The sequence below is a fragment of the Ammodytes marinus genome, assembly GCF_949987685.1.
Source record: "Ammodytes marinus genome assembly, chromosome: 20".
NCBI lineage: Eukaryota > Metazoa > Chordata > Actinopteri > Uranoscopiformes > Ammodytidae > Ammodytes > Ammodytes marinus.
Genome location: NC_137224.1, coordinates 4649641 through 4663039, shown reverse-complemented (window position 1 = coordinate 4663039; position 13399 = coordinate 4649641). Strand labels below are relative to the sequence as shown.

Here is a 13399-nt window from a genome sequence, read left to right as displayed (position 1 = left end):
ACAATATATTTATCCATCACAAACATAAAACATAATTCTTTAACTTTGGTGATGTAAGTGATAACACACATTTCTGACTGCACTATACCATTTGTTGTCCACGCATGGACTTTGCACTGTACAGTGTTAGTAAATTGATGACAACAGTTGACTTTGAGCCATAGATTGAGCCTGAGACCAGCGATAACGTGAACCACAACAACACAACAGACTGTTATGTTGGCTCCAGTGAATTTAAAATTCAGACAGACAAAAATGTCAAATTAACACTGAGTTTTTGCTTATTACACACATTCCTCTTCATTTTGAAAACCTATTAGCCTACATTACCCACAATGCAACTTGACCACCAACATTTCAGGTGGTGTTCAAGGTGCGCCACGCTGGTAGCATCTTTTCTGTATTGCATTTTCTGTATTGTCTGTATTCTGGAGCTGTTTGCCTCAAGCTGAGACACTGGATGTTGGTAAACACGTTTGGTGGAAGATATCTCAAAATTATGACAGAAATCATAAGCAACTTTCTTATTTCAAAATTATGATTTAGTATCTCAAATTAATGATACATTTAAACTCAAACATAGGCATATATATGTATATACTTATATAATATTTTTTAAGTAATTTTTACAATGACTGAAATGGGCTTTCACACCAACATTTTATACACTTTAGCCCAAATCAAAGTTTTGAATAATTTTTCCCCTTTTTCTAATAAATGTTTTGTCTCCAGAATCTTGTAAGTTTGTTATAAAGATTTTTTTTAAATGTATATTTACAAATATTATATAATATACTGTACATGAACCAACACTGATGGCATCACTCACCATCTCCAATGTTACGACATATGAAGCATGGGAGGTCAAAGTTTGTTTTTGTCTTTGACTTCAACTTACGAAAAATACTGACATATAACCAATGTCATCTGAATGATAACATTCAACATGATGACAGTAAGTAGGAGTTCTTTCAAAGAGGTGAAGTTTTATAAACTTGCTGATAATGTGGTGCCAAAGGTCATTGCTCTAAAAAGCTTTAAGGCAGTAAAAATCGCCATTCGTGTCTGTTTATACCTTTTTGCTCATATAAATTACACTTGCACTTCTAAAAGCTGCATAACGCTACGTTGCTGTTGAACAAATGATGTGTATCGGTTGATTTTCTCGGATTGAAAATGGCACTAATTGGATGGAGAGCTCGAAACAGAAGCCGGGATGAAGCCTGAAGGGATCAGCTTTAAGTCTTTAGACACAGGAAGTAGCTTCTGTTCTGTGTCAGCGGGCCTGTGTCACCAACACAAATCCTATTAGGAATTAGACTAAGCAGTTAGCTGCACGACTCCTGTGACTTTGCCCTGTTTCTTACAGCAACACTAGTGAAGGTCATGTTGACCTGTGATCATTTATTCAGACTAGACAGGCACATACAATGCAGCCAACCCTATTGAATATTAACCAATGTATCAGATGCAAGTGCAATAGGACTGCAATAAAAGTGAGATATACTGTAGGTCCACGAATATATATCAATAACCAGAGCAGACAGGTCAGGGTCAAAGCTTTGTATAACTATTTGCATTTAATTACAAATTAACAAAGAAACATTTTCATATCAACAGGTACATACAGTAATCCAGTGTATTGAAAAGGGCTGTCTCTCTCTTTCTCTCTCTCTCTCCTGGTATAGCAATACCATTACAGATCTTAGTTTTTCCTACTACTGTACATTTCATCCACAGGCCTCCTACTTGAACATTACGGCGATGTAACCAGCTCTCATACAAAACAGTGCAGCTTTTCCCTGGATGTCTATGTGTTATGTTACTGTGCAGCCTCCCTTGTCCCCCTTGTAGGGGTTCTTGTCATCCGAAACGCCCTTGATCAGCGGATCATTGGCAGCGCCCTCCTCACAGAAAGAGACGGTCTCCTTGCAGCTTGTGGCCACCTGATAAAAAAAAAATAATTGAAAATAAATGTAAGCTCTACAAACCAAATTTGATATCATAGGCATGAAGATTAAACGTGCATACTACGAATTCATAAGGCATATATATCCTGAAGTTAATATCGGACAGATTGTTCTCAAGTGATGGCAAGGAAACTACTCACTGATGTCCTGGTGGTGCTAACTTCCTTCTTCAACTGGTCCAGTTCCATTTTCAGGATTTCCTTATCGGACATATCCCGAGCCATCTTGGCTGTAGGAGGAAAAGCAAGATCAAAATATCACAACAAATGCCTAAAAAAATGTACTTTTATGAAGTTCTTGTCAAAGGGTTACAAACTATATAGTCTTTAGAAATAATTCTCGTTGGCTACTTTTCTCCAAATCAGTTAAAAAATGTGTATTTTGTGTATTCAGTTTCTGCGATTAACAAGCCTTTTTTAAAATGTTATGAATTAGAATTTAGACTGTCATTTAAACCATCTCTTGTAGTCATTTCTTAATGTAGACTAGGTGTGTTTGTTATGGGATGGGGTGGTGGGATGGGATGGGATATGGGTGGGTTCTGTTCTGGAAAAAAAAGGGGAAACAAATACACATTCCATTGTACAGTAATAGTTTTTGCAAATATGTCATTCAATAAAAATTAAAAAAAAGGGTAAAACTAAAAAAACCTCCTTCGATAAAATTAAATACGAATCTAGCACAATCAAAGACAATGTCAATCATCGATCATTTACCTGTTGAATAGTGGGATCCCCAACAATCGGAAAAATGTGTTGGCTCCTAGGAGCTCATGGACTGTATATGCGTTCCTTACTGGTCTGTTCGTCTCCTCACTGTGACTGACGGCTGGTTGTCCCCCTGCTCTTCATCCCCCAGCTGATCCCTGCTGTGGGCTTTTGGGAACACGGGGCCGGCACAGGATTGGACCTGATGTCACTAAATCCCCTGTGATGAGATTATACAGCCGGGAGCCCTAACCTCTGAACGCAAAGAGAGATCCTTCCAGAAATCGATCGGCGGCAGGTGAAATGGTAGAGAAAGTGAAACACCGAACTAGTGAATGATAGGCCTGTGAACATTGGTATACATTTACTATAAGCTGAATATGTTGGAAAAAGAGAATATTAGCTTTAGGGTTGTGTGTGAAGAGTTTGGTTCATTGTGTGTTTTTGCGTCATTAACTCACAGCCAAGAAGAAGGAGGTCAAGTCTGCACCACTGATTTGATTACACAATTTAATCTCACTTTCTATCCAATCAGTTGTTTAAGTCTTGCAGCATCACTTGAATAAACAAAGTGTGGACATGTAAAAAGACACTTGATATGCAAGACTGACTCTGATGGATGGTTAATAAGTTGATTTTCTTCCTCAAGGTCTCTTCATGGACACTAATTGGAAATAAAAGCATTTAAAACAACGGCGTAAAGATACGCATGAGCTTGTCTGGTAATGGTGCATTATATTTGTGTGTCTTTTGACTTTGCTGTGGTGGTTTACATTCCTTTTGGGCAAAACAAAGAAAGTTGTGAGTTCAAATCCACTGGCTTTTTTTGTTTGTTTTTTGTCCTTTTTGTTGTGTCTTTGTGGATTGTCTCCCACAGTCCAAGATGAACAGGTGACATTTAAGGGCCTTAATGCGTACGGGAGTGTGAATTGTTGTCTTTCAATAGACGGTATATTTGCAATGTGTCAGACTGGTGATTTGTTCAGGTTGTACCCTAACTTTCACCCAAAGTAGCCATGCAGGGATAGGCTCCAGCCTCCACTCCTCCTGCCATCCTGCACTGGATAAGCAGTATTGTTTATGAATGAAGGGTTGTTAAGCTTTGTGTAATGGAGTGTTGATATTGATGCTCAATCCTCTTGTATTTACAGTATATGATGCAGTCAAATTAGCATTTTCTGAGCAAAAGTTATCCTGTTTTTCATGAAAACATATTTTTCCTGTTACAGTTTTTCTCAGTCGCTTTGGTGCTTTTCTCACATCACTATTAACATTTGCACAGCAGTTAGTGCATTTCTCAAAACAATTAGTGCAAACTGCAAAACCTAGTGGATAACCTGCATAAGTACGTCACTTGCTCAAAATGGATAGTCTATTCCTCAAAAGCAAGTATTCATGTCAATGAAACTGCCATGTCATCAAAATGAGAAGTCTTGACACCATCGTTTATGAACAAGATAATCAAATGGCTTTGTCATGTTTTCATTATGACAGTTTATTCTCTCAGTGTTTTCCAATGCAAAAAAAAGGTCAGAACTCGGTGACACTACCTGAAAAAGACAGCACTATACACTACTTGTACAGCCATTTGAAAACTACAGTAAAGTTACACATTGCTGTAGTTAGGGGAGTAAGTGAGTACAAGACACTGAATACGTATGTTTCACATTTTTACTGTATATGCTCTTTGCAAATCTACAGCATTGTGCAAAAGAAAAATACACTTTAGTCACTTATTTAGAACAAACATAAAAATACACCCTTTTGGTAGAGCTGTGCACAAATGTGAACAATATAACAGGACATATTGTAACTGAACATAATAGGTAAATCATTCTGGCACATCCAGACATTCCTGTCTGTCTGGCCACATATTTTCATCTACATCACAACGGATATTATCCCTTGCAATGCAGCGAGGAAAGTATCTATGATAAAGAAAAGGTATCAAATTTGCTTGACAGAATTTGATAACTAGTTCAACAATTTTGTATGTAATGACTCAAGCAATGAAATGAAGACTATTAGTTTTATTGGGAACGACTATTCAGCATCCATAAGTATAGTTCATTTTGACTGACATGACATAAGCAAATGACAATGTTATAAAACAGCAGAGAATTGTATCAAAGCAACTGATACATGTCCAAAAGCATTTGCAATTTGTTCAGAGGAAGGAGGAATTGCTACTATGATGTGCTCAAATGACTAAATGTTGCGGAGGTTGAACTAATAGTTATGAGAATTTTCATTCTGATCTGAGAAAAGCACCAAAGCAACTGAGAAAACTGTAAACTAGCCCCCTCTGCTCTTTGCTGATCACCTCCAACTGACATTTAACTTGCGACATGACACAGTCCTGAGTCCTGATCCTCGACTAAACCGTCAGCAGGACTCACACTAAGCCATTTTCAGGATCTGGGTTAGTCTCATCTACTCCAGATTAACCCCAGATACGTCACCGTGGATCAAAGGAAACATACTATAGATACGCGCCGGTGTGTGTGCAACTGAGCACCTCATGAAAAACTCACCGCCCCACTGATCTGCCCTATTTCACAGTCACTTTTTCATGTTTCCTAAGTGGTTTTGAGGAGTCATTGCTGAAATTATTACAGTAATACAGACAATTAATCAACTAAAGTTTTCATGAAGCAGTTGTTTGTTTTTTATTTTTTTTTTATTTACAAAAGGCACTGGACCAAGCATTGCTGTTTTAGAATGTTCTGTTTTGAAGCTGCATTCACCTAAATGGATGGATGGATGGATGGATGGATGGATGGATGGATAGATAGATAGATAGATAGATAGATAGACAGACAGACAGACAGACAGACAGACAGACAGACAGACAGACAGACAGACAGACAGACAGACAGACAGACAGACAGACAGACCGACAGACAGACAGACAGACAGACAGACAGACAGACAGACAGACAGACAGACAGACAGACAGACAGACAGACAGACAGACAGACAGACAGACAGACAGACAGACAGACAGACAGACAGACAGACAGACAGACAGACCGACCGACCGACCGACCGACCGACCGACCGACCGACAGACAGACAGACAGACAGACAGACAGACAGACAGACAGACAGACAGACAGACAGACAGACAGACAGACAGACAGACAGACAGACAGACAGACAGACAGACAGATAGATAGATAGACAGATAGATAGATAGATAGATAGATAGATAGATAGATAGATAGATAGATAGATAGATAGATAGATAGATAGATAGATAGATAGATAGATAGATAGATAGATAGATAGATAGATAGATAGATAGATTTCTATGTTAACCTTGGGGTGGAAACGCTATTAAAAGTGTGTGGATCGCCAAAGTAGCGTACATTTCCTCTTCGGGCATCACAAATTACACATAACAAACAAGATACTGTGTATAAATGTATGGGCATATTTGCATGACTGATGTAATAAGTGTAGTAAGTTTCATGAGTGTCAGACTTTCCTTGTGGGAGATAGCAACCCTAGCCCATCCCTAACTCTACAGAAAATTAATGGAATTCAATGTAAATCACCCCATAACGGACTGGCTTGCTGTGAAAAGCACCCCCTCTCAATATTTATTTCTCTTCATCCGAGAATCAAATCCTTTGGTGGGTATATTTGCATGACTGATGTTAATAAGTGTAGTAAGTTTCATGAGCGTCAGACTTTCGTTGTGGGAGATAGCAACCCTAGCCCAACCCTAATCCTAGAGAAAATGACAGCCTAAGACTGTCTTGCTTTGAAAAGCACCCCCTCTCAACATCGTTTTCTCTTCATCCAAGAATCAAATCCTTTTGTGTGTATATTTGCATGACTGATGTTAATAAGTGGAGTAAGTTTCATGAGGGTCAGACTTTCCATGTGGGAGATTGCAACCCTAGCCCAACCCTAACCCTATAGAAAATGCATAGAATTCAATGCAAATGGCCAAAAAACTAAAATGGCATGATGTAAATAAGTGGAGTAAGTTTCCTGACGCTTGTGAAACTTACTCCACTTATTAACATCAGTCATGCAAATATACCCAGCAAAGGATTTGATTATCGGATGAAGAGAAATCAATTTTGAGAGGGCGTGCTTTTCACAACAAGACAGTCCATTTTGGGGCGATTTACATTGAATTCCATTTATTTTCTGTAGGATTAGGATTGGGCTAGGGTTGCTATCTCCCACAAAGAAAGTCTGATGCTCATGAAACCTTCTCCACTTATTACATCAGTCATGCAAATGCCTATTATACCAGACAGACAGATTTTTCTCTAATGACCTTTAGAATTCTGTGATGACCTACTTTCTCCGGCAGAGGGCAGTGTCAAACCATTTAATCTTTACACCTGCTCCAAGAAATTCTTCTGTCCCGCCCACTTGGATCTATCAGCCAATAGAAAGACGTCTACGTATTCGTCTACGTATTATGGCATAAACATTTTTCAAAATAAGACCACCGGCGCTTGAATCAATGATAGCTTCTCTACCATAGAATGATGCCGACTTTTGTTTTGACACGTGCATATATTTTTACCGGAAGTCCCTTCGCGTAGCTGCAGTGTCGTTGGCGGTTTGTCGTTCAGATCAGCAGCGATGGCAGCCCCCACCAGGAAACAGACACTGAGGTTTATCACACAGTTAGGGGCTTTTATTTTAACCCGGTTCGGCTTTTGGAACTGCTTCAGCATGTTGATGTTATTTGCCGAGAGAGCGGACTCCAAAAGGTAACGAGAATGAATGAAAGTGGGTCTGTAAAGTAGCTAACATTAGCGCAAGAGCTAACCTAACTCAGCCTCTAACGTGTACAAATTAAACTTCCGGTTTAAAGATGATAACCAAAGCAGTTTAAGGCAGATAAGTACTGGACAACACTGCTGACATTTTACTTATCTGTTCTGCTAAAGGTGTATACTTTGCAGCTAGCTTTAAGGTTTTGTATTTCAGTAATTAGACAGACCCTCCAGGCAAGTTGCAGACATATGGAGTTGTTTAAAATCAAAAGTTTGCCTGCTCTATAATTATAAAGTCAGGCAGGGGTACAGGCTGTAATCGTCCCTTGAAGTAATGGTGGTTTTCATCTCGTCTATGTGCACTGGGCGTGTGTATTGTTTGCATTCTGTGGTGGGTTGGGTCTCAGAAAACTTACCACACCCCTCAGAACTGACCTGTAATAATAGTAACTTCAAGGGAAAATGTGGAAAGCTTTTTTTGGTAACGCCTGCATGCATCTTTTAGCTGTTTTTTTTTTGTCCCCCATAAGGTGCATTTTGAAAGCTAACATATTATGGTCTATTTTGAACTGACAGGGTTAACTTAACAATGAGCCTAAGTTAACCCATTTGAATTGATTTGACTATTAATATGGTCATTTTCCTTGTTACACATGAACATGAGCTTACACAGCAGCCTTTGCATGGTTTCTTGGGATGATGTGAACATTTCCAGTCACGATTAGTTTGAACAAAATCATTATATTTTACAATATTATCTTCTGGAATATATTACAGAATATTATCTATTCTGGAATAAAAAAATGTGTTGAAGATTTCACACTGGTTCATATTCTCACAAAAAAATATATTATTCAAAGTCTATGTTATATATCGCAATGAGTTATTGATTAGGCATATAATTATTTTGATGAATGAAAAACGCAATAAATGATGGGTTAAGCATTGTTATTGGAAATATTTTTCTTGATTGGCTAAATGAGTTCAAATTTACATCCAGTTGGTAACACTCTTTAGCAATAGTTGCAGCAGTAGTTGCAAAACAAGTTCATTGTCATTACTGCAAGAACATTGTTCTGAGTCCTGAAACATTTACAAAAGCGTGAATGAGACGATATAAACAACACACAGCCGATCATTCAAAGTAAATGAAAATGAGCTGTACAAACCACTGTGTTTAAGCTCTTGTGATGCCTTGTCTTCTCCAGAAAGCCAGACATCCACATCCCCTACCTGTATGTGGACATGGGGGCGGCTGTGCTCTGCGCCAGCTTCATGTCCTTTGGCGTGAAGAGGAGATGGTTTGCTATGGCCGCCGCCGTGCAGCTGGCCGTCAGCACCTACGCATCGTACGCAGGGGACCATGTGCTGTACGGGGACTGGCTCAAGGTGGGTCACTTCCCGCTCCGGGTGACTGTAACAAAGATGCTGAATCTGATCAGTTACTGTCTGTGTATGTAAGACTGCCTTCGTATTGTTTAGTGAAGAGGTCGGCTGGAACATGATGGTTTAAATTAACATATATATAAGGTTAACACAACTCCAGGCATTCACACACACACACACACACCGTCTGATAGTGAACGGCCTGCAGACCCACTGGTTGTGTGTTAAAGTCAGAGATCGTGTGCGTTCATTCCATTTCAAAACGACATAGGTTACACTGTCGGTTTTTTACACTCAAAACCACACAGGTTACACTTTAATTTTTTTTTCTCACTCAAAACGACATAGGTTACACTGTCGGTTTTTTTCACTCAAAGCGACATAAAGTCTGATGCTCATGAAACTTCATGATTATGTTTCCACATTGATCCCACTCCGAAAAGCTTTTAGTAGCTTATTCTGGGTTCTCATCACATGCGTCTTTTACATACCCCAAAAAAAGTGTTCCATGAGATTGTTTGATGACTTGTTGTGAATAAACTGAATTACATTTCAGCATTTATTTTAGGCGATCTTGTCCACGACAATTAATTAACTTTTTTTTTTTTTTTTTGTCAACCCATGAACGGAAATGTTCTTGATAATCATTAGTCTTTGTAATCAGAGATTCAAAAGCTATTTCAGATGTTGTTTTTTAAAGGCTCTTTGCAATACCATTAACACTTCTCCAACCACTTGAAATCTTCTATCACCTTCTACATGCTTTAACCCATTGATGACTATGGCAATCTAGGATGCATGTCCTTAATGCCTGAGGGTTTTCTGAAAAAATAGTACGAATTGTCAAGTCTACCAAAACCTTAATATCTAAGCCTGTGTAGCACATAAAAACATGAAATAAAATACATTTAAAAGTTAAGGTTCACAGGTTTTATTTAAACATGCTCCCTTAGCGCTTACAAACCAACGAATATTTCAAAAAATCGTCAAAATTAGATGAATTAGAAAATTATTAAATATTGTTAATAAATAGATGCAATGTGTTGTGTGATTTTCGTCAGTAGTCTATAGTAGACCTTGATTCTGCGCACCAAACGCCACTAACTGTTCTGTCGCTGACATAGCCGGCGTATTTTTTTTATTATTTTGTTTAATTTTTAAATTTTTTATTTTTTTGATTGACGTGATTTTCGGCAAACCACACAACTTTTGGGTGGTCACGTGGTCTCAAAAAAATCAACAAAACCCACCTCATGTGTAATTGAACCAATGACAGTGCATTCTATGCTGGGAATGCCATGAAAATTAGATAAAGTAATAATGCTGCGCGACGCAGCATCAGGCAGGAGAGCCAATGTGGCATCGCGCAGCAGCCGTCATCAATGGGTTAAAACACTTGTTTCACTTGGGGTTTTGCTTCTTTTTCGCAACTGAAGCAGTCTTACCTGCTGAACTCTTGACTGTTCAGAATGCGGCCCAAATTGTCAAAAAATCTGATTTAAGAAGAATCCAGTATTCCAGTGTCCCAGATTTAGTGAAGAAATATTAATAACAGATCTGTGTCACACAGAGACTTGACAGTGTAGAAGAGCCTTGTATACGTTATTATTACAGCCCTGTGGTGTTTTCCCCATAGGTGCGAATGTATTCCCGAGCGTTGGCCATCATCGGAGGCTTCCTGGTTCTAGCCAGTGGAGCGGGGGAGGTGTACAGGCAGAAACCTCGCAGCAGGTCTCTGCAGTCCACTGGACAAGTCTTCCTGGGAGTTTACCTCATCTGCATGGTAAGAGCCTCTTTTATATACGTGTGTCGCTTTGATCCATCATTTAGATGTGGATGGGCTCAGTAAGAAAATCTGACACTTTATAACTAGAATTAAGCCAGGCTGGTCGAAGAGAGCATCCGCAGATAAATACATTTTATTCACTGGCTGAAGCTTATCCAAACTGTGTTTCGGTTCATGCCAGGGTCAGAAAATAAATTGACATTAATAATTGAATGATTTCTTTAAGTACTCTTTTTAATAATTTTTTTCTTGTTTTAAATCAAGGCAAACTCCATATCTTTAGGTTTTAGACAAAACCAAACATGACCAAAAATGTCTCATTATTATTATTATTATTATTTTTTAATATATATCAAAGCGCATTAAAGGCTGTATTTTGTCAAATGAATTGCACTTTAACCTTCTGACTTTTTTCACAATGGTTTTCAAACCGAACCCCGTTTTCAGTGTCTGTTGATAACACAGTACCACTCTCTGCCCACTAGGTGTACTCTCTCCAGCACAGTAAAGATGACCAGCAGGCCTATCTGAACATTGTAGGTGGAGAGATCCCCTTAATGCTGCTGATGGTGTTGTTTGGTGTGCTGGCTCTGGCCTTCCTCTCCGGCTACTACATCCGTCTGGCGGCTCAGATCTTAGCCGTGGTTCTGCCTTTAGTTGTGCTGTTCGTCGACGGTAACCTAGGCTACTGGCACCACACACGCAAGGTGGAGTTCTGGAACCAGATGAAGCTGATTGGACATAACGTGGGCATCTTCGGCGCGTTGCTCATACTAGCCACAGACGGCTGAACACTTTTGTATCTCTGGGGATAACTGACATGGTTGGTTGTTATTACGTCCCGGCCCCGACTTTGTACTCAAATTCGGCAGGTTTTTCAGTGACCACTCAGGATTCAAACTCTGCAAGCTGAGACTGTTGGATATAAGAAGTGTGTCGGTTGTCTTTGCCTACGAGGTTGTAACTTCGCTTTTGCAAGAACAAGAGAAAAAACAAATGCATCTTTGATCTTGTACTTTTTTTGCAACTTAGAATTTATTTATTATTCATTTTCTTGTCTTTGTTATGCTCTGAAACATGACACTGAGTATTGGTACTATATTTCTACAGGGGGAAATATCATAGTCTTAAATGGTTTGATAATGGTTTACAGTAAAGTGTTTAAACATTTGACAGATAAAGGGAAACTTAAAGTTGAACTTATGTTGTATTCTCTATGAAATGAGAGGGCTGCTACAGCCCTTGTGTTGCTTTTTGTATTGAAAATGCATTTTATATGAAAGACTCAATTTAGTCAGAAAATGCTGACGATTATTGTCCATGTTTTTTTATCATTAAAATTGAGTTGCTTCATTGAACTGAAATATGCACACTGCTAATATACTGTAATACTGTTTCATTTGATATGTGACTTTCCCTCAAATAAACTGTTGAACAAGAAGTAAGGGTTGATGTCTTTCTGACTAAATAAGATTTGTACAATTGCCAGTTTTATTAGGTGTACCTAGCTAAAACTAATGCTACAACAACAGCCCTGCACTAAATCCCTTTACGAAGGTCATACAGTTCAGTTTCTGTTTTAAAACCTCCATGCCAGTAGAATTCATTGCATTACTGTTGAATCAGAATGCATTTGTTTATTAGCACTATACAAACTGGTTGCTATGTTTAGATTTGGCACTAAAGGAGACACTTCACCTCTGCGTGACCCTTTCTGTTCAGGAAAAGAAAAAGGATTAGTTGGTCATAAGGTACATTTGCAAATTCCCCAGGATCAGTGCTGGAATATAAGCAAGCCCGAATCAGCCGATAAATATGCCTTTTAAATCTCACTAAACCAACTTAAACCTTTCCGAGTGGATAGTTTTTGCTGGCGGACATTTAAAAAAAAAAAAAAGGATTTTGTCGTGATATTGTTGTAATAATAAAGTGGCAACAGTTTTTTTTAGCAAAATGTCAACTGCTAGCATCAAAATGAATGACAAGTAACGAGGAAACTGCAATGGTGTGACCATTGACATCACTTGGAGTACTTCACAGCCAAAAATGTTTATAGGTTCATAAGGTCAGCACCTACACAAGGGTCAGACACTGGAACACAACCAACATTCCAAATGTCAACTGGTGAAAGGAATTTCAAAAATGTTCTTAGAGACATTCTAACACAAACATCTTCCGGCCACCACACTCTCACATTTACAGAAGTCCGTCTCTCATGTTACTGAGCCATTTCAGTGTCGCTGTAATATGCAGAATTAGGTTCTGAAGGGCTATTTTATATGTTTCCTTTCCCCTATGTTCTGCTACAGTAGTTTCCACACACGATGCAATGTGACATTTTGGAAATAAAGGCAAGACACTGCAGGCAAAAACATCATTTCTTCAAGCACTGGTGGATTTTGAGATGAAGAATCACTTACATTTACTAATCTTTTCATACACATTCTAAGCACTATTCTGAAGGTTATTACAGAAGGATTTGTCCATATGTAACTGTCTAATTTTTGATTACTTCTGTACATACTAGTACCTTTGTATCCATCTAAAACAATACAGTACATTTTATCATAATTAGTTAGATATTTTCAAATTCCTTTGCATTTTTCTTCAAACATTTCAGAAAAAAAATGTAATACAAAAAAAAAGAGTTATTTTAATGTAAGTACCGGTAATCAAATGGCAAATGTTCAGGATGATATCTATTAGTTAAAATGTTCCCCTATTCACCTGCAGTGTCACGCCTTAAGATAATAAAGAAAGATGATCTACATAGCCTGTAGTAGAGGTGAAGTCAAACCATGT

The 13399-nt window shown here is 38.4% G+C and overlaps 2 protein-coding genes across 2 annotated transcripts; one reads left to right on the top strand and one right to left on the bottom strand.

Moving 5' to 3' along the window:
• Window positions 1-1817: 1817 nt before the first annotated feature.
• Window positions 1818-2194, bottom strand: gngt2b (guanine nucleotide binding protein (G protein), gamma transducing activity polypeptide 2b; the record flags this gene model as incomplete). Its single annotated transcript, XM_080049675.1, has 2 exons — window positions 1818-1946; window positions 2111-2194. 2 exons carry the CDS (start codon window positions 2192-2194, stop codon window positions 1818-1820), a joined length of 213 nt encoding a protein of 70 aa, XP_079905801.1.
• Window positions 2195-7268: 5074 nt separating this feature from the next.
• Window positions 7269-12027, top strand: tmem101 (transmembrane protein 101). Its single transcript, XM_080049208.1, has 4 exons — window positions 7269-7419; window positions 8634-8814; window positions 10448-10594; window positions 11083-12027. Exons 1-4 carry the CDS (start codon window positions 7289-7291, stop codon window positions 11386-11388), a joined length of 765 nt encoding a protein of 254 aa, XP_079905334.1. The 5' UTR covers window positions 7269-7288; the 3' UTR covers window positions 11389-12027.
• The last annotated feature ends 1372 nt before the right edge of the window (window positions 12028-13399 follow it).

What these genes read in the sequence shown, in the direction of transcription:
- tmem101 (XM_080049208.1), top strand. Translation starts at nt 7,289, where the DNA reads ATGGCAGCCCCCACCAGGAAACAGACACTGAGGTTTATCACACAGTTA. An exon ending in GAGAGAGCGGACTCCAAAAG is followed by an intron (nt 7,420 to 8,633) that starts GTAACGAGAATG and finishes TGTCTTCTCCAG; the next exon opens with AAAGCCAGACATCCACATCC. An exon ending in TGTACGGGGACTGGCTCAAG is followed by an intron (nt 8,815 to 10,447) that starts GTGGGTCACTTC and finishes TTTTCCCCATAG; the next exon opens with GTGCGAATGTATTCCCGAGC.